At 34.2% G+C, this 26573-nt stretch overlaps 1 protein-coding gene across 1 annotated transcript; it reads right to left on the bottom strand.

The window, feature by feature from the left end:
* Positions 1–6788: 6788 nt before the first annotated feature.
* Positions 6789–26036, bottom strand: LOC127844869 (uncharacterized). The gene is made up of 4 exons (XM_052375406.1): positions 25892–26036; positions 12575–13516; positions 11343–11661; positions 6789–8871 (listed from the first exon to the last, which is right to left on the bottom strand). The coding sequence occupies exons 2-4, from the start codon at positions 13481–13483 to the stop codon at positions 8534–8536; spliced, it is 1566 nt and encodes a 521-aa protein (XP_052231366.1). The 5' UTR covers positions 13484–13516; positions 25892–26036; the 3' UTR covers positions 6789–8533.
* Between the last annotated feature and the right edge of the window lie 537 nt (positions 26037–26573).

The raw sequence follows: 26573 nt of genomic DNA, 5'->3' as shown, positions 1-26573 counted from the left end.
CTACTACTACTACTACTACTACTACTACTACTACTACTATTTCTTTGCTACCACCACCACCACCTACTACTACTACTACTCTATTACTACTACTACTACTACTACTATTACTACTACTACTACTACTACTACTACTACTACTACTACTACTACTTCTACTACTACTACTACTACTACTTCTACTACTACTACTACAACTACTACTACTTTACTACTTCTACTACTACTCTACTACTACTACTACTACTACTACTACTACTACTACTACTACTACTACTACTACTACTTCTATTTCTTCTACCACCACCACCACCACCACCACCACCACCACCACCACCACCACCACCACCACCACCACCACCACCACCACCACCACCATTCACAGTGACAAAAAACGTATTCAGTGACAAAAAACGTATTCACACAATGGCTGCTACTACAACTTATAGCCCATATAGGGGGGCATGCATGTTTTACAAACAGCCCTTGTTAACATCACTTTCAGTGTTTCACTTGAATGATAAAATATAATCAGATATGCATCACACGATACATTTCGCCTCTAAAATCTTCCTTTTGTGAAAGTCCGTGAATTTATGAAACGGCCCTCGAATAAATGTTCGCCCTGACACTTGGACAAACATGATTACTCGGCTATGTGCGACACAAACTCCCTGTTGATTACCACAGCGCGACACCGGGCTAGTACTTGAACTTAAAATATTTTATCGGCATATTTAAAATGAATTATGAGACATATATTTTTCGATATCTTTTAATTTTAACAATCATGTATTTATACTTTCTTAAATTTTAAAGAACATTTGCTTATTATAGAATGAAAATAATTGCACAACGAACATTCGGAAGATAGTAGCTTAATATATCAATATGAAGAGGCTTCGCTCTGGGAAAACGGCGTTAAATTCATGTGCGTTAAGTCTCAGATTAGCCTTTGTCGTCCGCAATGATAGTGTACGAAATAATTCGATCCTTTGAAACGCTAAAGTTGGTATTCCTGTTTTGGAATTTTGTGTATAACGCGCCATATTGGAAGTAGCATTGGCTCATTTATCAATGCATCGCAAAAAGAGGTGAGGCCCGTGATTAACGGCCGTGATAGTGGATCATCACACGTGGTATTGGGGGGTCATGTGATGTAGGTGTCACACAGGTAAAAACTATGATTTTTACTCTCCAGAAATGGTTTGAAAAATATGGATTTAACGCGAATAGACATAACTTTTGGACTAAAATGTTACCAGTGAAATAATCTTGATGTTACCACAGACAAATAAAGGAAATAATGTAAACAAAAGTACAAGATCAAGCAAATAAAGAAAACAACTCCAATTGAGCCCGCCTAAATTAGCCTGTTGTTTTCGCATGACACACACTGGACCGCGGGATTGATATATCAAACGCTTCAAACAACAAGTATCGGATATTGGTAAGATTGAAGATCCTGTTAACAAAATTACACGAACAGTGGAACAATAAGAATAACAAGTAAAATCCACGTAAAAACAAGGAAACAAAACACAAACTTACAAAATAAGATTATCAAATAACAAGAGCAACGCATAGCTTTGATTTTAGAGCCAATGTTAAGGTTTTAGCACGACGCGGACGGCGGACGAGCTAGCTATTGCAATACCTCGGGTTTTCTCCGAAAACAGCCGAGCTATAAATGGATAACGAACTATCAAACATGTTCAAAAATATCATCGAAAGCTTCCAGACACAACTAACTCGCATCGAAGAATCAAACGACATTTAAGAATTCCAAAGCCTATAAGAAAACCTATTCTATGACAAAATAATGTTACGTTTAAACAGACTGGCGAAATGATGTGAAACAAAATCTTACTTTCATATTGGTAACCAAAAAGAAAGAGCACAGTCGACTGTATCTTTACACTTAACAGTATAATCAACAAGGTTTTAAACTCTGGTTCAAATTTTGTATTGCATTTTTATTGGATATGCTAAATGTAATGACAGTATAAATCGAAAAAGTTAATTACTGAACCAATACACTCTAAAACGGTTTCCGCATTCAAAGCCATGCATTCATAAGTGAAATCAGCCGTCAGGTTAAACAAGCAAACATCCGAAAACATCAATTCATCCTCTGTTGTAAAACAAGGCGACCCTTGCTCATGCATCCTGTTGATGATTTTCGTTAATGATATTATAGAGACTATTAACTCTAATATTATTGGTGGAATCATAACGATCAACGATATAAAATGCTTATTATTATCTAATGCCGATGATAAGTTCTATTTTGCAACTTCGCCCACGTCAGCACAACTGACGTTAAATGACATCGAAAAGTATTTTAAATATACAAACTGAAAATAATTGTTTTTATCCCACTTTTACAGCGAAATCGGTTGATTAAAGCCCCGTTGATTAAATTTCATCTATAATCAACGGCAAGGCTATAATCAATGGCACGAAATGACGTCATCAACTGCCGAACCGGGACTACTTTTTCCCACGCACCTCGTCACCTGTGTTTGCCAAGTGCATCAATAATAAAAACAATCTCAAATGTTTGTCAATCTTAATGACCTTAAAACAAAGGAAAGTAGCAAAAAACGTTTTTTTGTCATTTATTTTTATTAAAACCTCAAGTATTGGGTAAATTTAACACTATGCAAATAGGTTCTGTTGTTGTTGCTCCCCTTTGAAGAAGTCAGTGCGAGTTGCTCCCCTTTGACCGTAGAAAACAATCGTCTGGACCAAGAAATCCTGTGTTAATTTACAAGCTGTACTCGGATATGCATCCATCTGATTTGTCTTCAAAGCATCTTTTCTACCTGGCAATACGCACAAATGACACTGCATCCCGGTGATTCTTGCGTCAACAATTGGGTGTCAACAAGTTAGGTCAGATGCTGAAGGCCATGGCAAAAGACTCCGGCTTTCTCAAGCACAAGAGAATAACGAACCACTCAGTTCGCAAATTCCTGGTCCAAAAATTTCGAAATACAAATATCCACCCACTGAAACCATGGCAATAACAGGGCACAAAAATGTCCAGTCCTTAACCAATTATTCCAACATATCCGTTGAACAGCTGCAAAAGTGTTCATTCTTGCCCAGTCCAGTAAATGTAACAATCCAACAGTTCCTCTTGTACACCTTCACGCACCAAAACTATGGCCGAAATGCAGCCCAGACAACCACTGTCTACCGTCGAACAAGTTGATCTTGATGTTCGCCCCACCCAGTCACTTCACGGTTCACCAGCGTTCGAACAACTTTGCCTCACAATTCTTTGGTGCCACTTTCAACATCAAAATGTTAATGTATATAATTAGCTTAAATCCAAGTAATCTTTGTTATTTCGTCACGAAATAACCACATATTATAACAAAGAAGCAAATAATGTGCACCTCGTGATCGACTCGATAGTTTAATATCGAAAGTGAATTGTGTGTGGTGTTAGGCTACGTTGTAAACAAATGTAGTTCCTTGTATATAACAACATGATGTCATATTGATGTCATAAAACTTAAAGATTTGCAATTCAATATGATTAAAATTGTAATTAATAACGCTCGACACTTTGTTACAGAACGATATTCTGATTTAACAAGAGTTCCGCGGTCGGAGATGACCGCATTGAAGCCGGATTTTTGATTTAAATGACAGGAAAGTACCTTTCGTGTTTTTGTCAATGCAATACTTAAATTACTGAAATATTGTTCAAAGGTCAAAATGAAATGTAAGTACTTTTCAAGGCATGAGCAAACCTTGTGTTATGTTTTGAATGCATGCATATACATGAACAACAATAACATGTGGTGATCTTCTAGTACTGGCCAACCTTTATGTCAAGTTTGAAGACTCTAGGTACAAGCATACCAAAGTTATAACATGGAATAAGAACTTTAACATTTTTACCTACCAAAGTTATAAGAACTTTAACATTTTTACATTCAAGGTCACAGTGACCTTGACCTTAGAATGAATGACCTTGAAATGACCAGTGGTCATCTAAGTGTGCTTGCAAACCTTCATGTCAAGTTTGAAGACTCTATGTCCAAGCATACCAAAGTTATAACAATTTTAACATTTTAACATTTAAGGTCACAGTGACCTTGACCTTCAAATGAATGACATTGAAATGACCAGTGGTCATCTTCTAGTACTGGCCAATCTTTATTTCAAGTTTGAAGACTCTAGGTACAAGCATACCAAAGTTATAACATGAAATAAGAACTTTAACATTTTTACATTCAAGGTCACAGTGACCTTGACCTTCAAATGAATGACCTTGAAATGTCCAGTGGTTACTTACTAGTTCTGGCCAACCTTCATGTCAAGTTTCAAGACTCTAGGTCCAAGCATACCAAAGTTATAACAACTTTAACATTTTTACATTCAAGGTCACAGTGACCTTGACCTTCAAATGAATGACCTTGAAATGTCCAGTGGTTACTTACTAGTTCTGGCCAACCTTCATGTCAAGTTTCAAGACTCTAGGTCCAAGCATACCAAAGTTATAACACCTTTAACATTTTTATATTGAAGGTCACAGTGACCTTCACCTTCAAATGAATTACCTTGAAATGACCAGTGGTCATCTGTTAATCCTGGCCAACCTTCATGTCAAGTTTGAAGACTCTAGGTCCAAGCATACCAAAGTTATACCATGAAATAAGAACTTTAACATTTTTACATTCAAGGTCACAGTGACCTTGACCTTCAAATGAATGACCTTGAAATGACCAGTGGTTACTAACTAGTTATGGCCAACCTTCATGTCAAGTTTCAAGACTCTAGGTCCAAGCATACCAAAGTTATAACAACTTTAACATTTTTTATATTGAAGGTCACAGTGACCTTGACCTTCAAATGAATGACCTTGAAATGACCAGTGGTCATCTGTTAATCCTGGCCAACCTTCATGTCAAGTTTGAAGACTCTAGGTCCAAGCATACCAAAGTTATACCATGAAATAAGAACTTTAACATTTTCGAGCACGCCGCCACCCCGCCCGCCCGCCCCCCCGCCCGCCCGACAACATCAATCTATAAGCCGAGATTTTTTTCGAAAAAAATCCGGCTAAAAAAATGATTATTTGATCAGCGGTTATTTTTGGAACGCGGAGTAATACACTGACCTTGGTTACACTACAGTCATTATCAAAGTACGACAAACACTCGTGAAAACTTATTTTGTTTAAATAAAAAAAGTTTACTGAATAAAAAGTTGGATAAATAGAATAATAGGTCAGTGTTGATTATAGATCAGGTTTATCATGCTCGGCACGAAAACGAAAAAGCACTCGCCAAGGCTCGTGCTTTTTGTTTTCTAAGCCTCGCATGATAAACCTGATCTATAATCAACACTAACCTATTATTCTCTATGTAAAACAAATTTTAACTTTACTTTGCATGATGAACCGTTGTAAATCGTCATATCATTCAAATATTGGGCTTAACTTTACTTAAAAATGGGAAACTGGTATTAAACAGTAAAATCTATTTCCGGACACGGTAACAAAACGCTTCATCGACTTGTAACTGTTGTAAACAAATATGAATTCCAAACTAAAGAACAATTAACGTATTTTGATACATAAGTTACGCCCTTTCTTCACTACTCTGCTGAAATCTGGGGACAAGTTTCAGGAAAAGAATGAGAGATTTCAACAAATATATAACCACCGTATGGCGAAATGTGACGATACCCTTTATGTGTGATACGTAAATTACATATGTTGAAATATTGGTATGAAATAATATCATGTATAAATGTAATTCTCATAAAAATAACATATATATAACTGCTCAGTGATGCAGAAAAAACATAACATACACAAAAAGAAATTGGGCTTATCAAATCAAATCAATTCTCGAGCAGCTAGTTTTAACTAATGTATGTTCTGAACATTGAATCCTTAAAGAAAAATCTGAACAAACATACACTTACAATCTAATCACAAACTATTATTTAATCATTACAAACAAAACTGAAACAGTGAGATCTATCATTCATCAAGACTTAATACATATTGCCGCATAAAAATACGTTTAATTTAAAACAATAACTGAATATCAATAAAACGAAACAATTTAAAATAGCACTAACTCAATTCCGCCCATTATTACAAAGATTAGAAATAGAAAGAGGTCAATACTACCATATTGATCGAGATAACAGAAAATATAAATTTTGTAATTTTTATGAAATAACAAGAGTGCCAAACTGTCACAAGATACGCACGTTCGAAGGTTTTGGACACCATGCTCACTGCTTGAAATGCACTAAGTGACCTCGAGACCTAGTTATTGACCCGGCATGACCCATATTTGAACTTGACCTAGATATCATTTAGATGTAACATCTGACTAAATTTAGTGAAGATCAGATGAAAACTACTTCAATTAGAGAGCGGACACCATGCTAAATGCTTGAAATGCACTAAGTAACCTCGTGACCTAATTTTTGACCCGGCATGACCCATATTTGAACTTGACCTACATATCATCTAGTTACAAGTTCTGACCAAATTTGGTGAAGATCGGGTGAAAACTACTTCAATTAGAGAGCGGACACCATGCTTAATCCTTGAAATGCACTAAGTGACCCCATGACCTAGTTTTTCACCCGGCATGACCCATATTCCAACTTGACCTAGATTTTGTCTAGACACAACTTCTGACCAAGTTTGGTGAAGATCGGATGACAAGTATTTGAATTAGAGAGCGGACACTGCTGTGGACGCCGCCCGCCGCCCGCCCGCCCGCCCGCCCGCCAAGGGTGAAACTATAATACGTCCCGTTTTTAAAAACGGGCGTATAAAAAGTGAATAACAGTTCTTATTAATATAAAAGATGTTAGAAAAACATATTTATAGTCATATTATCAAACATGGACAACGTTAAGTAATTTTGGTATGTTCATGACAACAAAAATTATAAAAGAAATCGTTTTTCGTTCAAAAATAAATTAATATATAATAGCTAATATATAATGCGAATTGTTAACGGAATAATGTAGAAACACATTACATGTTATGTATACTATGTTTTCTTAGAATTGGATGAGTAATAATATCAATGTTTACATGATACTACTTATGTAGTGCAGGGAATTCTTTGTCTTACATCTCATGTTATGAATCAGAAAAAATCATAAGGTTCATTTCAAAATGAGTTCATTATTGCCTGTTAGTGATAGTAAGCGTTTGTTTATGTGTTTTATTACAGGTTTACACTATACCGTGTTTACAAGTCTTTACTTCTGATATTAAAGCTTCATACTAAAAGCTAAATAATGGTGCTTATTTAAACTTGATTTTAAAATATTGTGCTCAAATAAAATTGTAAGTTCTATACGATTCGGGTGAGTTCAATTAATTAGTGAATTCATAAGTTATTTTGTCGATATAAAGCGTTTGTATGCGCATCAATAAGCGAACAAAACTGATAAACTCAATAATTTCAACATATTTAATCGGTATAAGCTTGATCGATGCTAAAAAGCGTTTGTATCGGATGTGTGTTTGTACTTAATCCAATCAATTCAATTCAATTTATTTTACAGTAAGTCATCCAGCACATAAGCATACAACATAACCATGCACTTATAACAATACGTTATTAAGACTTGAAAATAATTGCAACTTTTTTCAGTTGCTCCATGAGACGCTATTTAAAGTGGAAACTGTCTGACATCTTCCTGCATTTTACATATGTAGTAAAAAGTATCGTATTCATGTCGGATTTTATCATTTGAATACACTTTTGTGATATGATAACACTGATAAGAAATAATCTATTTACCCCGAAAAATCATGTTACCGATCATCTTGTTCCTTTGAACTTTATTTAACGCATACAATCCAAACATAAATTGCAACGCTGATTGACTTTTTATAGACATGTTTGATTGTTATGCACGCGGGTTTCAATGATTACCATAATTTAAAGAAAAGCTTTTTACAAGCCTAGAATGAAAAACATTTTATGACATTGGAAAAAATGAAGAAGCTCGAAAGCTTGATACATATAAGAATGAAAAAAAACAACAACACATGTGTGTTGCTTTATAACTACTATATCAGTCATCGAACGCGTGTCTTATTATAAAATAGAAATCACAACAAATATATGGCATAATGATTTTACAGAGGACTTGTATAAAACACTGAATAGTTAACATGCCATATGGCTTAAGGTTTGGTAACAGTAGGTTGTCAACGAAAGTGAAGTTACTTTGCATAATAACTAATTTGTCAAATTAGGTGTTAAGAAACATTTAAAAACAATACAATTGAGTTGTTTTCAATAAAGTTCACACATAATTATCAAAAACATTTTACTATTCGGGTAATGTTGTTGCTGTCTACAAACTTCCAACATGTCTACAACTCTCGGCATTACGACTGGTAGGTTCGTCAAAATGGTGCTCTATTTAAAGTATGTATCGACTGTCATTTGAGGGGCAGTTCAACTGAGCAGATCTTTCAGAGCTGCGTAGCCAGTATATGTCTGTTTTATTGGTCAGATTAACGGTCAAATTCGTCACAGTTCACTAATTGCAATTTAGGTCGGCCAGTAACAGATATTACAATTTGATAATACACATTATCAGCCAGCAAAAGATCCGTCCCTTCAAATAAAATTGAGGTTGCCGAAATAAGCTTTTGTGGATACAGTTTATTATTACCGATGCCTCTTAGACACCATATTTTGCCTTGCTTCTCAATTGTATACTTCCCATTTGATAGGGTTTTATTGTTTGCAGATGGATGAAGTTCATCTGTATACTTGTAATCATATTGTGGTCGAATCTTGCTAGTACTCTCGCTTGTTTCCAAACATGCTGACTTCTCATTTTTAGAACCTTCACCAAAATAAAACACACAATTAGATAAATATACAATATGCTAATTCAGCCATAACTACATAAAACTCTGATAATTTCTAACACTGTGTAATAATGTGGGTTGATACTAATGACAACCACATTAGTACAAAACTTGTCCAAAAGTGTTAATTTTTTTATTCAGTTTGGTACATGTGTTTGTATTGAAGTGTACAACTTTGACTTATTTTATAAAATTGTCATCAAAGCTAACAAAAGACAAAACAAGAAACAGGTGTAGTCATTTGTACGTGTTTGAATCTTGAATGTACACGTCTTGAACTTGAGAAATAAAGATTGGCCACACCACTCACTGTTATTGTTACTGCTAGGACGCGGTTTTATTAGACTGTTTCGATATGCACATCAGTACATCAGAGTCCTTTAAAAACAGAGACTTGGACGGCTGTGCAACAAAACGGGCTTTTAAACCAATCATGTGCTGATATATATATATGCGGATACGAATGCGCACCAATACAAATATATCATTATATATATCAAATAATTATATTGACCACACAACACAGAAATCAGATGAATGCTGCTATCATATGTGACTATGCCATTTTATGATTTTATATTTATGTGCTGAGATAATATATACAAGTCGTGTATAACTTTGACACATTTTACAAATGTGAAACTTGAAATTGTAAGACAACACTGTGGCCGGTCTTCGTATACAACTACAAAAAGATGCAAAAGATCTACGAAAATTCGTTCTTCTAACAACAACGTTCTTCTAAACACAAAGGACTTGATCCCGTCATAGCGTTTGAGGTAATATATTGATGGGAAACCATAAATCTTATTGTTTAATGAGATTGCAATTCATAACGTATCATCAATGATTTCACAATCCGGCCGAGTTAGACGCATAGTAATTGTGTTTGTATCATGGGAAACTATGTTGACACAATCATTCTTTGTGCTACGACCTGCAACCCAGTCGTGAAATTGATATGAGATTTGTTTTAAAATAATTGTACTATGCTTTAATACATTTATTGCAGAGCTAACCGAAATAAATTTTTTTATAAAAAATCAGAGTTTAATTTCTAGATGACATTACATGATAATGAAAATGAAATTTAAGAGATGGTTGTTATAAAAAATGTGTACACTCGATAGTGAATTTGAAAAAAACGTGTCTAAACCTGTGACTTTGTACTTCAGCTACTCAAACCAACAACTGTAACATGTGGACCATTTACCAAAGGTCCAGTTGAAACTAAATGATAACGCATTGTTACACGAAATAACAGCCCCACCCCACCCAAAACCCATATAAAAATTAACTTTGCAGAAATCTGTACTTATGAACACCTAACCATTTAACCGATCAAACGAAAAAACGAAATTTGTGAAATAAAAACCTTTTTTTTAACGTGCCAGCTCTTTTTAATATGACCGCTGATTGGTTGACCTCACACTCGATTTTCTTCGTTTCTTTCCTTCCAAGTAACGAGTTATTTAGATTATCAAAGCTTAGGGCGTTCTATCGATATTTCTTGGAAAAAGAAACGCGTTTAAATTTAATAAGACTATGTGATCTTGTTTTTTCCCTGCTCACATCAACATGTATAGGCTTTTTAATTTATTAAACATCTAACCAATCTGGACGATTGCAGACAAAAGTCTCTATATAAGATGATAGTATCGTTTTTTGTGTATCTATTTTTCGTAACATTTAATATGTACTTATGCATACTGAATAAAAAGTAAACAGAGGATGTAGAGTAAGATTCAAACCGGATGTCCGAATAGTAGTACTTACTAAGAACATATACATTATTTGATAAACCTGAAGGCAGGTGTCAAGTTACAGTAAAGTAATACTAGTAGATAGCAAGATGTATTCGATGTTTATGAAGATATACAACGGATATTAAACATCAAATTTAACGCCCTTGCCATTTAATTTGCGGAACTGGATTTAGTCTTCTGCACATGGATTTTCAGGAGTATTCCATTTCAGCCAAGTTTTATTAAAATTATTGAAACTGTTAGTAACAATCATGGAACAGACACAAATATCTGACACACATTTAAAGGCTAAACAAATTAACTTTCAAGATTGACCTTGTTAATGAGTTGGTATGAAAACCACATGTTCTGCATACGCTGTAAACATGTAACATTTTGTTTATTACAATGCTTATTTTACATCCTTGACTCTCAAGAACAAATTGAGGTACAATGAATGATTCTCCATTAATGCGTCCGCTCATGATCTCCTTTATGTTCTAAAGATATTCCATTCAGGAAAAAAGGCTTGACGAAATTGAAATACGTTTAAGGCCCCATACATTTTATTATTTATTTGCATTGACATGCGGATATTATGTTTTGATAAAGAACCAATAAAACGTATATATAAAAGTGTAGGCGTCTTTATATGTACCGAAACTGTTTGTCTAGATCCAAATTTCCCGAAGATTTCATACCTGTTGCTATTCCGGAAAGTGACTGCGCTTGATCTTGATAAGATGTACCGTCACCATGAACTGATGTCTGCCTTATTGTTATTGGTCTAGGCGTGGTATTAGGATGGGGATCTTCTTGTGGATGCTGTCTATCTGAAGAAGCATCTTGACTAACTACATAAGCAGACTTATATTGCCTTAGTTGTATTGGTGGAGAACAAGACTGATCTGCTTCAATGGATAGCGCATTTTCTCGTGTAATTGCAGAGACTCCTCGTTCACCACCTTTCTGCATATCATCTAAAGAAGAAGGATCTGTAGGTGTTCTTAGGGTCGAAACCTGCAAATAATAATAAAGCATTGAATTGGTGTGACTTGAGATTAAAATATTTGACATTCATATGTGACATAATATATCTTACGCTACTTAAAACGAGTCATGCTTGCTGCACATCAATCATCTTAAAATATGAGACACGTTAGAATAGTATAGTAGATATTGAGCTGACATGATAATCTTGACCTTCAAATGTGACATTGACCTTGAGTAAGTGTAACTGAATCAAGCTTTCAGTAATAAATTTGAAGCCAAGTTTCAGGTTAAGTTTTTCAAATGAACAATGAAGCGGAATCGGGAATACTAAGAATAAAAAGACAGGCAGACTTATCAAATGACAACGGGAATCCCTAAATTACATAATATTGATTCATTTCACCATGTTTATAGTGTATACTATCAACTTTCGGAATAGATGTGTTCATTCTTATTAGTTACGAAAATACTTATCGTAACTTTAATGTAACTTTAATCAATAAATCAACAAAAATGTTGAACTTTGAACTGAATTTAAATCAATGTGTAAGACTAAAAAAATTCTGTTTTTCTGTACAACATTTTACGAAAAAAGTTAAATCTCTTCCTGCCGGCCGTCGTTTTAGGAATCTTAATTACTTAAAAGGTTTGGTACAGGTTAACACAACTCACATTTATGTTAAATTATTGTATAATCAATTCATTCTATTCTGAGATTTTCGAAATTTTAATAAAACCACATGAGGGAAATCGTCCCGCCTGGTTGCGGTTTTTTGGTTAACATAACTAAATCTGTTTGTTATAATATATATATCATCATCAATACAAACTATCGTGGAACGTAAACATAGATAACAATTTTCAAGTGTTTGTTTTCTTACAGAGTATTCATTTAAAAAGGTTATTGATAAGGACAACCCTTATACAATAAAGACAGTACCGTTAGCGACGATGAATCATCCGATAACTCGTCACTTCCGCTACACCACTCCTCTAGGTCACCGATTTCAAACGCATGGGAATTCAAACATTCCATTATACAATTGCTGCGCTTGAAGACGTAACTATTAAAGGTGCTTGCGCTGTTGAGCCAATTTATCTTTAATTTTACCTCCTCAATTCCCTTTTTCTCTTCATTTAAAAATATATACATTTTTTTTACGTGTTTTTTCGTAAGTAAAATATCCATGAACTCTTGGCGTTTTTGAATACGCTCTATGTGTTCTTGGCAACATCTTTGAGCTTGTGTTAACCGCTCGGCATTTGTCTCAAACGTATCAATGCACTGTTTTTCACATTTTGATTGAAGACGATCAAACCAATTGATAAACTCGGTTCGTAAGCGTTGAAGATTTGTACCAAACTCTTGTTTACATGCGTTGTTTTCCAACTTGTTTTTCTCAATTTTGTTTTCGGTAGACTTTAAATTTTCGACCAAGTTTTGGAGATGCGACTTGCAAGTATGTACTTCGTCGTCGTCAACATTAACCTCAAATAAATCAACCACTTTGCATGATTTGTGGCATGAAAAAACACATCGGCCACATAGTGTTTCTGTATGTTCTGTACAGAAGAATATCAAATTTTCTGTTTTATGTTTCGCACATTTGTGAGTATTAATATCACCGAAACTCTCTGTAGAAACCTCAAGTGTATTGTCGACCACAATACTATCATCTTTTATCGGTCTATTTTGGTCAATTAAAAACGCCACGTGATTATGAAATAATTTGGTCGACTTTCTGTGCAGTTGAAAACAATTTTCACAAATTCTAAAATTACAGTTTTCACAGAAAGCGACAACTGACTCCGAGGCGCAAACGCCGCATTCATTTAAGGAGCAATCCATTTGTGTGAATCTGGTACTGATCGTGTCGATTTTCTAAAATATATAAAACATACATCTATTACATCTAATATCACACACGCTCAACTCCATGGATATGAAATCCATAAAGTTATAGTGAAATTCTATCAACAGTATCGGGTGATAAGTTGTGTCTGCTAGTCTTTTTTTTACTTATAACAAATGACTAACTGTCTTTTCAATTTAATTAGTATAATAGCATAATGAAAGCTAGGCGACCATCGCCATGATATTAAACCTTCGCCTTTCTGTTATTTTGCGATTATATGTACTTTGTGTTTATTTATATATTTATATAATTTCTTTTGAACTGACTGACACAACTGTAAAGATGTAAAAATACAACACTATACAACATATAAACAAGTAAACTTGAGATATATACGTGACGACCTCATTTAGAGAATGACAATTTCACTGCGGGGAATCACGTGTTTTTTATATGGAACACGGAAAATGGTGGCGTCATTGTCCCGGTAAAGGTATTATTTTTCTTCTTGTACCTATTTGTTTGATTTTACTTGCTAATTAAGATGTAACCTATCATATGCGGAATCGAAATCTGCGTGAAATGATATCTTTCTTTTATAAATTAACTACCTTCTTTTCTCATATACCCTTTGCATTTATTTCAAAGTGAATGATTTTAAAGGAAAGTTTTCACGTAGTAAAGGCATTGTGTCATACATTTCATAAAATAAACATGGGTCATACCATATTAGTTCAGGAGAAAATTCGAGAAACATCATTTGGAATATGTACAACATTCTGGACGGCGTACCACTTAATATGTAAATAAATAAACGCGTAAAATGATATGTTTCAAATAATAAAATATTTATGATATGTTTCACGTAACAAGTGTTAAAGAGCTAGGTTAATATTTCTTTTCAGAGGTTGTCTCGAATTTGCGGCAAAGCTTTTCGAAGCGCCTCGGGGTTAAGAGATCATGACAGAAAACATACGGGGGTAGCGCCATACAAATGTTGTGGACGGATGTTCTACAGCAAATTTAATTTAACAAGGCACATGTTAGATGGTATTGTGAATATTAGGCATTTTTAGAAAAGTGAGTGAGAAAAACATTTTGTATTTAAGCACAGATGACTTTTTCCCCCCATTGTATTTCATAACTGTTTATAGCCGATTATTCCGACACATTGCAACCCAAATTGTTTCGAAATCGGTAAACTATTTACGTTACCATTCTTGCGATTGCTGATGATGGGTCTTGAGAAGTGTACATACACATTGACAACGCACGGAATGTATACTCAATTGGTACGAAGCATTTTCGAAAAAGAAAACCAAAAACACCTACAGTTTTATTCGATTGTGTTTTGTCATGATCCAAAAAACGTTTGACATGTTAAGATGGATCGACTTCATGCCGAGAAATTAGTTTTAAAACAATACTCAAACTTCGTTGCACCGTTTTTAGTGGCGGATATAATAAATTGCGTATCTTCTAGTATGGCAAAAGTTTAAAAATATTCCCATTGGATCAAGTTAAATCTACTATCTTTTGCGTCATGAAACGTCAAGTCACTCTATAAAATATGAAATACGTGACCAGTTGTTTAATGGTTTTACAGCAATGTTTTGTATTGAACTACAAGACTGTGAGGCACCCAAGTCCAACGTGTAGAGCTCTTGTTTTGTCTTGTATGCTTTCTTATGCAAACTGGTCTTTTCTGTCCTGCAGGTGCGCAGCACATAACGAAACTAACGATTTTGCCTGCGAGACATGTGAGAGGTCTTTCGCAATAATGGCAGACCTAGGAACGCACATGCCACACCATCAAGAAGCGACGTTTAAATGTGACACATGCAGACATCAAATGAAAAGGAGAGACCAATATGATGATCCAATTGCTATGCATATTGAGGCCAAGAATCATGCATGCAAATGCGGAAAAATACACTCACAAGCCGAATTTGTATAGGCATTGGACATTTTGCAAACATGATAAAAAGGGAAATACTAATGCAGTTGCAAGTAATAATACGCAATCATCATAAGAAAAAGCTTCAACGAGTAAACGGTATTTGTGATGTATGTTGTTTACATTTTACTTTGATTTTCAAGTTGATTTGATTTTTTTGATTTTATTTGGTAAAAATATGCACATAACATAGTTACTACATAATGCAGACAACATGAAATATATTATCACAGCAATATACATAGTAAACCATGGAATGCACACACAATACCAAGGATAAGTTAGAACACAAAAGCGTGTTTGTTAATATTTGTTAATGTTTTCACCATATCATATTTTACTTAAAAAAACATTCTGAATTAAATTCATACTCTAAAAGAGATTATGATTAAATCATAATGGTACATGTATATTGAAGAATCTATAGATTATTGCAAGTTTAATATGCATGTGGAAGGATATTAACTAAACGTTGTAAGAAGACATGAAAGCAACACTTTATAATATAAAAATGCTGTCGAACATGAACTTAGCAATTTTTATTCTGTTCTTATAATCATGTTTCCCAATTTCATGGTTTATCGCTTTTTTCCGAATTTCATGGTTTATCGCTCTAATTTTCCCAATCCAAGCCACAGGCTGTAACAAAAAGAAGCAAAAAAAAATCACTGATAACACAAAAAAGATGAAACATGATTTTCATTTATTTCCATTGTGGTCCTTGATATTATTGGCAGTAACCATGAAACAGTCATGTATTAAATATTTAATAATTTATATGTATCAAATATGTACTGTCTAATATATCAAGTATATTACTGATTAAGTTATGACAAATATTATCACATGTTCATTATATCACAGACGTTGCTTAAGAAAGTATCACACTGCATATGTTTTTAATAAACACACTTTGTAGCACACTAAGAGTTTGAAAAAAAAAATAAGTAAATATGAGATCATTGCATCATAATGATCATAAGACTTAAAAATGCATTACAGATTAAAAAAAACAACATAAAATACATACTAAAAACAAGATGTGTTTGAGAAACAAAATGCCCCCCTATAAGACGTTTGACCTTGAAGGATGACCTTGACCCTTCACCACTCAAAATGTGCAGCTCCTTGAGATACACACGCATTTCAAATATACAATTGCTAGCTTCAATATTGCAGAAGTGACATTACACGAGCAATTTTGACCCATATATTTGACCTTGAAGGATGACCTTGACCTTTCACCACTCAAAATGTGCAGCTCCATGAGATACACATGCATGCCAAATATCAAGTTGCTATCTTCGATATTGCAAAAGTATTCATAAAATAGCGATTTGGGCCACATATATTTGACCTCTGACCTTGAAGGATGACCTTGACCTTGACCTTTCACCACTCAAAATGTGCAGCTCCATGAGATACACATGCATGTTAAATATCAAGTAACTATCTTCAATACTGCAAAAGTATTCATAAAATAAGCGATTTGGGCCACATATATTTGACCTCTGACCTTGAAGGATGACCTTGACCTTTCACCACTCAAAATGTGCAACTCCATGAGATACACATGCATGCCAAATATGAAATTGCTATCTTCAATATTGCAAAAGTATTCATAAAATGAGCGATTTTTGCCACATATATTTGACGTCTGACCTTGAAGGATGACCGTGACCTTTCACCACTCAAAATGTGCAGCTTCATGAGATACACATGCATGCCAAATATGAAGTTGCTATCTTCAATATATCAAAAGTTATTGCAAAATGTTAAAGTTGGCGCAAACCAACCAACCAACAGACAAACCAACAGACAGGGCAAAAACAATATGTCCCCCACTACTATAGTGGGGGACATAATTATACTATACAAATCTATAAAGACTGTAAAAAGTGTTTTTTGATGGCACCCTTGAAATGGTTAGGTTTAGAATGATACATCCCTGATGTTTTGCGGAAGATTGTTCCATAAACTGATACCATTATTTGTAAATGTTTTAGAACCAAAACTACCTACTCTTGGTTTGGAAAAACGACCAGAGTCTACAAATGTAAAATTATCTGTAAAATGATCTGATTCTGGCTGAGCTACCATATTGGACCTAGTACAACGATTATGCTCGCCAGACAATGGCTTAAAATGCTAACCCATATACTCTGGTGCAAGGCAATGTTTAACCTTATGTACATGACTGAGTATGACCTGGTCTACTCTTTTTGAAACAGGCAGCCAACCTAAGTATGAAAACTGTTCTTGACCAACATGGGATCTGTTATCCATATTCAGAACAAATCTAATCACCTTATTTTGAGTAGTTTGAAGCCTATTTTTAAGTGACTGAATAAGACCAGGGTACCAAAAGGAGCAGGTATTGTCACAGTGGCACTGTACAAGGGACATGACAGGGAGTTTTCTGGTGTGCAATGTTAAGCACTTACTTTTTCTGTATAGAAACTTTTACCTGAAGTTTGCCTTTGTAATAACTGACCTAGCAATGGTTTCACCCGACAGGCACTTGTCCAATATAGCACCTAGGTACTTAACAGAACTTGATGGAGTAATTGACACACCATTGCAAGAGACATTTAACTGGGGATTTGACCTTAGTTTGGGCTTTGAGCCAAACAATATGGACTCCGTTTTACCAAGATGTAGGGACAGTTTATTGTCAACTAACCACTCACTTATAAGTTCGAGATCACTAGATAGAATGGATTCAATTTCTGAAATGTGTTTACCAGCTACCAGGATGCCAGTATCATCAGCATAAAGTAAAATTTTATTTTTAACCACAGCGGCCATGTCATTCACATAAATTAAATATAAAAGGGGACCTAAGATGGAGCCCTGAGGAACACCACAAGAGATGGAGGCCTCGGAGTACCCGATACGTCAACAACCTGATGGCGGACGGAGAGATAGGAGGTGAACCACCTGAATGCATCACTATGGAGACCAATAGCCTCAAGTTTCATGATTAAAATACTATGATTGACGGTATCGAAGGCATTCTGTAGGTCTAACAATACCATACCAACCATTTTACCTTCATCCATTTAAAACGAATATAATCAGATAAATGGGTAAGACAGGTGTCTGTAGAGTAGCCGCGCCTTAATCCTGATTGATAGCTGTATAGAAGCTTTCTGCCATTCAAATAACCTTCAACTTGGTCATAAATTACTCGTTCAAAGATCTTTGAGATGATGCTTAAGACCGAAACCGGTCTGTAGTTACCAACCTCAGTCTTAACACTTTTCTTATAGAGGGGAATAACTCTCGCTGACTTGAGGTCATCAGGAACAAAACCCTGTATGATTGACAAGTTAACAATATGAGCAAGAGGACAAGATATGAAAGAAGCACTATCCCTAACAAATCTAGCAGGAATGCCATCCAAACCAATGGCCTTATTAGCACTTATTTTTTGTATATGCTTTAAAAGTGTTTTTTTCAGACACAATGGAAAATGAAAAACAGTTTGGCACAACACCTTTAGAAGCGTAGTATTTACTTACATAATTCCTGCCATATTTATGAAAACTTACTGGAAGTTTCTCAACAAGTTAAGATGCAACTGTTGTATAAAATGAGTTAAAATGCTCAGCTACTGTAAATTTGTCAAAGGAAATTTGTTCATTAATCTGAAGCCCTATGCTACTAGATGAAGAGTTCCCTTTTTTAGTGGGAAGACCTAACTGCTTTAGTGTGTCCCAGAGAGATTTAGAATTGTTTTTGTACTGTTCAAGTTTATTTGAAAAATAATGTGTCTTGGCCTTACAGATAAGTGACTTAGTTTTATTTCTCAACTCTTAATAAGAAATAAAATTTTCTTCTATTTTATTTTTCTTATATTTATGAAAAGCTTTGTCTCTAGCCTGGATACTATGCAAAATATCAGGAGTAATCCAAGGCTGAGTGCGTTGTTTAAATCTTACTTCTTTTACAGGTGCAATGTCATCAAGACTTGATAAAAAATACTTTTAAAATTGTCCCAAGCTACAGAGACATTGTCAAATAGTAAGACACTACTCCAGTCTGTAGATAAAAGTTTTTGATTGTGCAACAAATTTTAACCCAGTGTATAGTGAGTGATTTATTTCAATTGGTGCAATTTGTACACAGACATCATAAAATATCCTCATGGTCATCCTTAGGGAGAGTGAAATGTTTTACTGACCTTCTGTTGTTTTTTTAAGGTGATTATGGTGATTTTGTTGTGATATTTAAACCTGTTCTCATGATTAACACTGTATTTTAATTTAATTATTTGTGACATTGCTAATTTGTGAACACATAAACGCAAATCCATGTTTCCTATTATTTTTTTTTAAATTAATAAATCAAGTTAGCGTTTTGTTATTGTACAATCATTAAGAAACAGCAATTTATAAGCCATCCAAATTTCGGCGACAGTTTACATTTGAACAGCTTAACTATGCCCACACCCTTTTGTACGTATAGAATTTTATCTTGCATATTGAGCACATGACAATGTTACAAAATTCGTTTGTATGCAACTTAATATATATAAACATTCTAGCATTAAATTGAAAATCTGTTCAATATTTGGATGAATATTTACAACACACTTCTTTGATATCAAATATCGAAGGGAAATTTTCATTCAGAACAATGCACACATTAATCAATATGCTGCATCGGCGGCTGTGTCTCAAACTCTATGGTATGTGATAATAACTTAAACAACGCTTATTTATACATGAAATGACGTTGCATCGTCAAATGGCATCACGGTTGTGTAAATATTTCTTTAATTTGCTCATTTTAAATCATGTGATAAAAATATCTCACAGTTGTTGCCATTTCATACCGTATTTATTATTTAAAAATATGGTAATAGTAAAACTGGAAATATATTAAAATTTTGCATTGTCCTGAAAATATCCGACGTTTTATTTCTCGCCTTTAGACAATACGTGAAACTTATCATGCAATCAACGTGAAACATATCATTAAGTTATATTCCGTGAAACATATCGTTTTTGCTTTGTGATTTATTATGCAGAAACTGCCAAGGTTTCAGACTCTCAGACAATTTGTTTGTAATGTAAAGAAATTCTGGTTTATATTCAATAAGAAACGGATTTGAGGAATGTCGATATTAATCATATTTGTGAAGGATTCATTTAAATCCGTGAAAACTATCACTGTCATGCATTCGCATGTGTACGAATTTAAAGGATAAGCGAGAAAATTACTCAGTAATATATTAAATGTAATGTAGAATAATAGTATTACCGAGACCAATGACGCCGCCATTTTCCGTGTTCCATATCAAAATTAAACCACGTGATTCCCCGCCGTGAATTTTGATATTATGTGCAACAAAACGTTTAAACTGTGGTAAAGATGCCACAGTTATGTAAGGCTACCCAGTGTTTTATTTAGCAAACAATACGCCTACCAGTTCCATGTGAAGATCACGTTACGTTGAACTGTTTGCATAGTATTCGATTTTGTAAGGAACTCCATTATTTATGTTACATTATGAAAACACCATTTTTTTAAATAATGGTTGCTATAACCTACGTCGTAGGGGTGCATGGAATACACTTAAGTCAGATGTTTGTATTATGACAAAGAATACAACTATTATTCGGACGTCAACTATTTCGGACATTTGATTCTAGGGTTTATAAATCAAGTATTCACATATATTCGATGAATAGCGAATATAATACCATTTCCTGTTTTTTTTTCTTTCTCTAAAAACGATAAATTCCCACTTATGTTGACCGAGACGTGTCTTTAGATAGGTATAATGAACTAAGAAATCGTTGTACACCCAGTTAGAATGGGATCACAATTTAACTTCTCATTATTGCATGAAAATAAACTGTTCTTGTTTGTTACCATCATAACCAGGGGGGGGGGGGCTATACAAATACTAAATGATGTAATCGGTCTCTGTGGAAGTAAACATCCATGGGTAATAGCTCAAAAATCATTTAAGAAAGAAGTGTAGTTCCTGCACTCCTGACATACACACACACTGTTATCTGTAAATTAATGAACATAAATTATCTTAGATTGTCATCAAATTATAGAACAGCCAAGAACATTATTAAAGGCAACAGCTTAAATATTGAAGAGACAGGCATGGTACTAATCCATTTATGCATATATTAATGTTCATTTGAATCCGTTCAATAATTATCATATATGATTTACATTTGAAGTTATAGTATGTAGTTAGGTTCTGCGAAAAAATAACCACAGAGCGATAACTGCAAATCTACTCAAGTACATATACCCAGAAATTTGTGATAATGCCCTTTATCTATGCCCCAATTTTATTGCAATCCCCCAAATACGTATGCATGACATATTCATAAGGGCATTTACTCTGTTAATACAACATAAAGAGTTAAGATTCTTTTACTCGGCATTTCTTTCTTAAAACTATTTATAATTATATGAAGTTTCATGTCAATACCTTTTATACTACTTGAGTTATGCGCCATGCAAGAAACTGTCTATACACAAAATAAGAGCAATAAGCTAGCAAATACTGATAAAAGTGCTGTCATTAGTATACCCTGCACTTCCTCTTTATGTAGAAGTTTTAATTTAGAGTACTTCTGCACTAAAGGAGTTATGCTCACCACAAGATAATGGACTAACGCGACGAAACATTGAATGCTGAAAATAGTGGTATGATTTCGTGTACTCTGCATTTTTCCTAACATCCTCTATCAGTGTATATTCATGTACCTGTTCAGCATGATGGTTTTTCCGTAGCTTTTGTTAATTAAATTGTGTTTTGGAAAGTAAAAGTGGCAGCAGTCACTTTTGCTGAGTTGCAGATTTTTATACATCTACACTGATTAAGTAACTGTGTTTCATCCTGAACATTTTATTATGATTGCTTATTACTATTTAATTATTGAATACAATATAATTGTATATTAAGTTATCTTTACTGACTAAACATAAATTTAACAAGTGAATCCAACTAGAAAAACAGTATATTACAAATGGCGCCCACGTGGTTTGTTTAAATTTTTGATATTTGCATCATTTGAACGTGCATCATTTACACGTTTAAGTCATCTGTGAACGCTAGAAGACAATTAATCAATTGCTTTATCCACTGCAATCTGGAGCTTGCTTTGACGGAGGTGGGAGGGGGGGGGGGGGGAGGGGGCGAATTTCGTGTACCAAGCGCGTTACGTTTGACAAACCAACCGCATTTTCTTCAACACGGCTGCCTTTTACACTTCAAGCTTAAACAATCTACGATTTAGTGACACAGATTATTGTGTGTTATGTGACGTGTGTTTCTATAATCAGTTCCGCTGCATATTAAAAGACTGAATAGTGACATTGTGATCTATTGACCAACCTCGCAGATGTAACATGTATCAGTATCGTGAGTTCTCAAATTATTCAGATATTGCAGTAATAGTTTCGTACTCCAAAATTATTGTCGTTTTTAGTTTGTTTTGATGTTGGTATTTATAATATATATTTTCAAATATCTGCAGATCCGAATATTTGATACTTGCTGGAAGTGACATTTGACTGAAATCTAATTAGAAATCAATCATTTGCAAACCGTGGTGATGGTTCCTACATACTAAATGTCTTAAACAATATGCATCCATTTTCATTTCTATAAGTACTTTTGTATTGTGCTATCTTGCATACTGGCCTTTTATTACTTTAATACTGATAGTATTCGAGTAAGTACTTTAATTAAAAGAGCATAACTCAAACAGTAATCACTGAAGTATGAAGTACATATATAAATGCCCTGCATTACATTATTTAATGTAGGTGTATTGACAAGCCCAGGCACTAGTGGTCATTCCTTGACACAGGGTTTTATTAACTTTGAACTGTCATTCGAAAGGCTAGAGAGGTATTCCCCAATTTGACATCATTTGGCCCTGGTATGGAATGTCTTACCTAATTGGTTTACTAAATCAATAGACCATTGACCTACTTTTAGTTGGGGGTCTTAAGCCGCAAAGCTTATGTTCTGACTGACCATTATAGAGGAGGAATAAGTAAGGAAAACTTATTCTGCATTGGAATACTTTTTTAGTGCTGAAACGAACTGTATATAGGATCACTTGTTCATTTATTGCATATAATGATGTTATTGAGTTGAAGTTTAATACTTTATGAGTTAGACAATAAATTTTTATTTTAAATATTTTAATTAACCTAAGGGTGTTTTCTTTAGGATTGATATAATAAATAGCTGACTTGGTTTTAAATTGACATATAGTAATTAAGATTCGACTAGTTTAATTGTTTAATAATTTTATTTAATATTTTTGTTTAGATTGTATTGATATTGCAATACTAATAGAATTTAATTGTAGTTTTATCATACCATTACTGTAAGTACATAGAACTTTATTATTATTATCGAATCGGTGAATGCATTTGGTTAACACTGACGTGTATTAATTTCTACATGTGCATAAATTATAGTAGATACTTTTAAACTACAGTAGGCATAAAGGTTTAGTGTAGTGACAGAAAAGTGAAACTGAGTGAACTAGTTAAGTGAAACTGTGTGCATTATTTAAGTGAAACTTGGTGCATTAGTTAAGTAAATTAGTTATGTGCATGTCCAGCGAACATTAAGTAGTGAAATATTTCACGAAATAATGGCTTTAGCGCAGTACAAGTATGAAACCCTAAGGGGTTTGATCGCTTCAAAATGAAACTACGAAAAAAAGAGAAGAAGCCAGTAACAAAGACTTGAATTCCACACAGAAGGCTGATTATAAAGATGATATGACTCAGCTCAAACACACAGTAGAACATATATAAGAGAAAATTGAATACCTGCAAAAGAAGAGTACATGTGCAACACAAAAACAATTCTGCTATACTCATAGAGGGTGTAGAATCATTTTTCAACAATTGTATTGCTCATTATGGAATTCCTACCCGCCTCCATTCCGATCAAAGTGCAAAATTTGAGAGTTAACTGATTAAACATCTGTGTAAATTGACCAACATGAAGAAAACTTCCACTAGCATTTATCATCCGCAACGCAATGCAGGACCAGAAAGGTTGAATGGTACACTTCTTGACATGCGGGGAACACTGCAGAAAACGCAAAAGGCGGAGTGGAAGAAATATGTTCGCTTTTGTAGTACAATAGAATTCCAAATGATTAATAAAAGACCCACTCGCCACTTATTGAGTAACTGTGTTTGATCCCGAACATTTTATTATAAACGCTTATCATTATTACTAAATCATTGAATACAATATTATTGAAAGAAACGGGGTTATATTATTTATATTATCTATACGGACTTTAAAGAAATTCGACAAGTGAATCCAACCAGAAAGACTATGTATCACAAAAAGTCACTTGAATCCACAGGTAGTTAGCGTGTTGCTATGGTATTAATTAGTAAAAACATCATTTTGAATGATAAATAATCAAATAATAACGACAAATCATTTTTGGAAAAAATATTTTCACTATCAAATATATATATATAACAAGGTAATCAACTCAAATTGACCCGGAAAAAGGGTGAATCGCTATGAACACACATAACTTCATAAATTGTGCAGCAATTTTCATGAAATCGGACTTAATCAACGCAGGAATAAATTTTATTTTATGGTAATGTAAATATCTTGCAAGAATTTTACAAATTCTGGGTTATTTTCTTATAAATAAAACGATACACAACTCGCGTAACCTATTCGTTGTCGATTCGATTCAATTTAAGACTGAAATCTTCAAAGAGTAAAGGACATTTTCCCTGCAAAATTCACGGATCTAGGTACCATAATTCAATTAAACGTACGACAAAACATTCTTACCGTTCTTGCCGTTACATTATGCATCAAAACTAACTGTCCAGCGCCGTTTGAATCTTTGTTTACATACATTTCAACTGGCCGACATTTTAAACACACGAGTGATTTCATTGGTCCAATGCGGAGGTGTGTCTTTACTCCTGACGTTTTCATTCATTAATCGAGTCTGATCGACAACAATTAATATCATAGCCACACGCTTACCACCTGTGCTTGAATCCCGTCACTATTCCTAAGTTATTCTCCGCAGAAGTAGGATGAATTTACGACCTGATTACGATTTGCCATTGACACTTGTGTGTAAAATATTGTGAACATCGAACTCGGAAAGAAATCGACAACAGCCCTGTTAGCTTTTACGAATTGTTTTGGTACTAAATACTTAACATTATGTTTTATTCATCGCATATTGAGCTACCTCAATATAAACGATCATTGCGATTTGGGTTGTACCTAATTACTGACACAAATGAAGTAAATGAGGAACATAACTAAACAAACGTGATTTTGATTATGACTGTAGGTAGATCTACAATTGTTTGAGTAAACACTGGACAAGTAAAATCGATAAATACATAATACAATAATGGTATGGAAAATGAAATTTACCTATTAATATGAGTTCACCGCAACGCCTTCGCCAACGTTATCTTTAGCATTCCTATCGGTAGGCAATGTTCTCATAAGATAACACGTACAAAAACGGTCGGAACATATTGGGTTAAGTAAGAATAGGTAGTTTAAGCCTGCCTGGTTCCCGGGTCGTACTACGATAGTACACCTGTCACTAACTACAATACTATACATAACAGGTTTATTTGCAGTAAGGCATGTAACAAAAACCGGGGTTCTTCAACATATTAAACAGCCTTATTAAAACTAATATTATTTAAAAGCTATAAAACGCGATGGGAGTCTGGTGTATGGTTTGACTAATTCAACATACAATAGACATACAGTCCACGAGTATACATGTTCAAAACCTAGCATTATATATAAAGGCATGAACTGTGATCAGTATATATTTGCATAAGTTATTAAACCATGGATAATGTACGCCTAGGTCCTGTAACAGTTAACAAACAGATTTTGCCCAATAATGATGTGTATTTGGTTTATGTATGAAACTATCCCACATGTGGCTATGTATACACTTACCATAGTTGTGATTTTCCAACTGAATAATGTTCAACCAATACCTGATAACATTACTGGCTCTCTAATACAAAACTGGTCAAACAAGCTGATGAAAAACAATCTTATTTGATATGTTTTTAAGCTGTTGGAAAAT

Source organism: Dreissena polymorpha, chromosome 9, assembly GCF_020536995.1.
Source record: "Dreissena polymorpha isolate Duluth1 chromosome 9, UMN_Dpol_1.0, whole genome shotgun sequence".
NCBI classification, from domain to species: Eukaryota; Metazoa; Mollusca; class Bivalvia; order Myida; family Dreissenidae; genus Dreissena; species Dreissena polymorpha.
This window is presented reverse-complemented; position numbering and strand designations above follow the sequence as displayed.